This window comes from Phytophthora parasitica (assembly GCF_000247585.1).
Source record: "Phytophthora parasitica INRA-310 unplaced genomic scaffold supercont2.177, whole genome shotgun sequence".
NCBI lineage: Eukaryota > Oomycota > Peronosporomycetes > Peronosporales > Peronosporaceae > Phytophthora > Phytophthora nicotianae.
In genome coordinates, this window is record NW_008649163.1 from 38,956 (window position 1) to 40,732 (window position 1,777).

General features: G+C 55.1%; 3 protein-coding genes across 3 annotated transcripts; 2 read left to right on the top strand and 1 right to left on the bottom strand.

The window, feature by feature from the left end:
* Positions 1-225: 225 nt before the first annotated feature.
* Positions 226-357, top strand: PPTG_24715 (hypothetical protein; the record flags this gene model as incomplete). The annotated part of the gene is made up of 1 exon (XM_008918294.1): positions 226-357. The coding sequence occupies one exon, from the start codon at positions 226-228 to the stop codon at positions 355-357; it is 132 nt and encodes a 43-aa protein (XP_008916542.1).
* A 35-nt stretch (positions 358-392) lies between these two features.
* Positions 393-1,345, top strand: PPTG_19770 (hypothetical protein). The gene has a single exon (XM_008918295.1). It carries the CDS (start codon positions 503-505, stop codon positions 1,226-1,228), a length of 726 nt encoding a protein of 241 aa, XP_008916543.1. The 5' UTR covers positions 393-502; the 3' UTR covers positions 1,229-1,345.
* A 165-nt stretch (positions 1,346-1,510) lies between these two features.
* PPTG_19771 (hypothetical protein) lies at positions 1,511-1,759 on the bottom strand (the record flags this gene model as incomplete). Its single annotated transcript, XM_008918296.1, has 1 exon — positions 1,511-1,759. One exon carries the CDS (start codon positions 1,757-1,759, stop codon positions 1,511-1,513), a length of 249 nt encoding a protein of 82 aa, XP_008916544.1.
* Between the last annotated feature and the right edge of the window lie 18 nt (positions 1,760-1,777).

Sequence of the window (1,777 nt, forward strand, 5' to 3'; positions counted from 1 at the left end):
AGCGTCTACAACAGCTACCCGAACGTGGGGCGCGTGCTGCGCCGCCGTGACCTGACGCTCGAGCAGCTGCGCCAGTTTAACGGCGTAGACAACCCGCGTAAGATCGTGTACGTGGCTGTTAACGGCAACATTTACGACGTGACACTGGACGGTCTCAACCACTACGGCCCCGAGGGCGGCTACAAGCAGTTCGCAGGCCGTGACTGCTCCCGCTCGCTCGCCTGCATGTCCTTCCTGGACGAGCATCTGGACAATCCGACACTCGAGGGCCTCACGGAGCAGCAGCAGGAGACGCTCAACAAGTGGGAGGACAAGTTCAAGGAGAAATACCCCGTCGTGGGCAAGGTCATCAAGTAGGAGTTGATGTCAGTGACACGCCACTAAAAAGGAGAGTTTATCTGTTCCTTGTCTTGGCAGTAGATTCTTCTCTTTCGTTGCTCGCTATGTTTAGTGCGGCAGGAAGCGACATGAGAGATCTATAAGACAATAAGCAGGCAGGTCCATGGGCAACGCAGTGGGCACGCCGCCAACGGGACCCAATTCATTGCTAAGCTCTGGCGGGAGACGAGGTAGTGCGTCGAAGGAGCCGTCGGGTCGTCGGCATTTCACTGTGGCAGAGCTCGCCACTTTCAATGAAGCGAACAAGCGGCTTATTTACATCTCGATTAAGAGCGACGTCTACGATGTGAGCTCCAGTCGAGACCTGTACGGATCCTCGGGTAAATATGCGGCGCTGGCGGGCAAAGACGTCACGCGGGCGGTCGCCTTGGGTAAATTGGAGGACGAAAAGGAACTGGCCAGCTTAGACTTGAGTGACTTGACACCGGAACAGTTCCAGACGCTGGACGAGTGGTTGGTCAAGTTCCACGACAAGAAATACCCGAACGTGGGGCGGCTGGTCGATACCGATCTGCGCCTCACGCTTGAGGAGCTCTTGGCCTTCAACGGGGTGGATAACCCGCGCCAGACTATTCTGGTTGCTGTCGACGGTGTGCTGTATGACGTGACGATGAACGGAGCCGAGTTCTACGGTCCCGACGGCATGTACGGCCAGTTCGCCGGTCGAGACGCTTCCAAAGCGTTGGCGTGCATGTCGCTCGAGGAGGAAGCTTTGGACAACCCGTCGAGCGCCGAACTCACTATGGAGCAGCGCAAGACACTGGACGACTGGATCAAGCGCTTCGAAGGCAAATACGCAGCCGTGGGGAAGACTGCAGGGAGGAAGTAAGACACGAGGATTCATCATAAGAATACATGCTCACCTTATGACCACAAACGGTTGACGTTGAACAAAGTCATCACCGCAAACGTTTACGCCTGGAGTTCTATGCCGCAATCAGGTGAAGTTTATCACCATCCTTGCGTGTATCAAACCACTCACATTCCAATTCACCTGGGGTAAGACACGATGAAGAACGTACGGGACAAAGTTCTTCAATTCATTTTTAAAGCGTTATTTAACCGAGGACATTCATGGAATTGTGTTTTGCTGTGTACAGGCTGGCGTGGTCTAGATGACGCTGCCGTAGCGCACCATCTCAAGCCTCTGTTTGTGGCGGCGCCAGAGGAAGACACCTCCACCCACCTCAATGACACCAACAATGATGAGAACGATGAGACCCGGCAGGAACGTCTTCACAAGTGTTAGCGTGCTCTTGAACGTATCCAGCACACTGTCTTTAGCTTCGCCGGCTTCCTGCACCCAGTACGTTGGCAACACCACCTCCGTCGGAAGCGTGGGCCACAGCACGTCGCTCATTGACGCGTTGGCCACGGA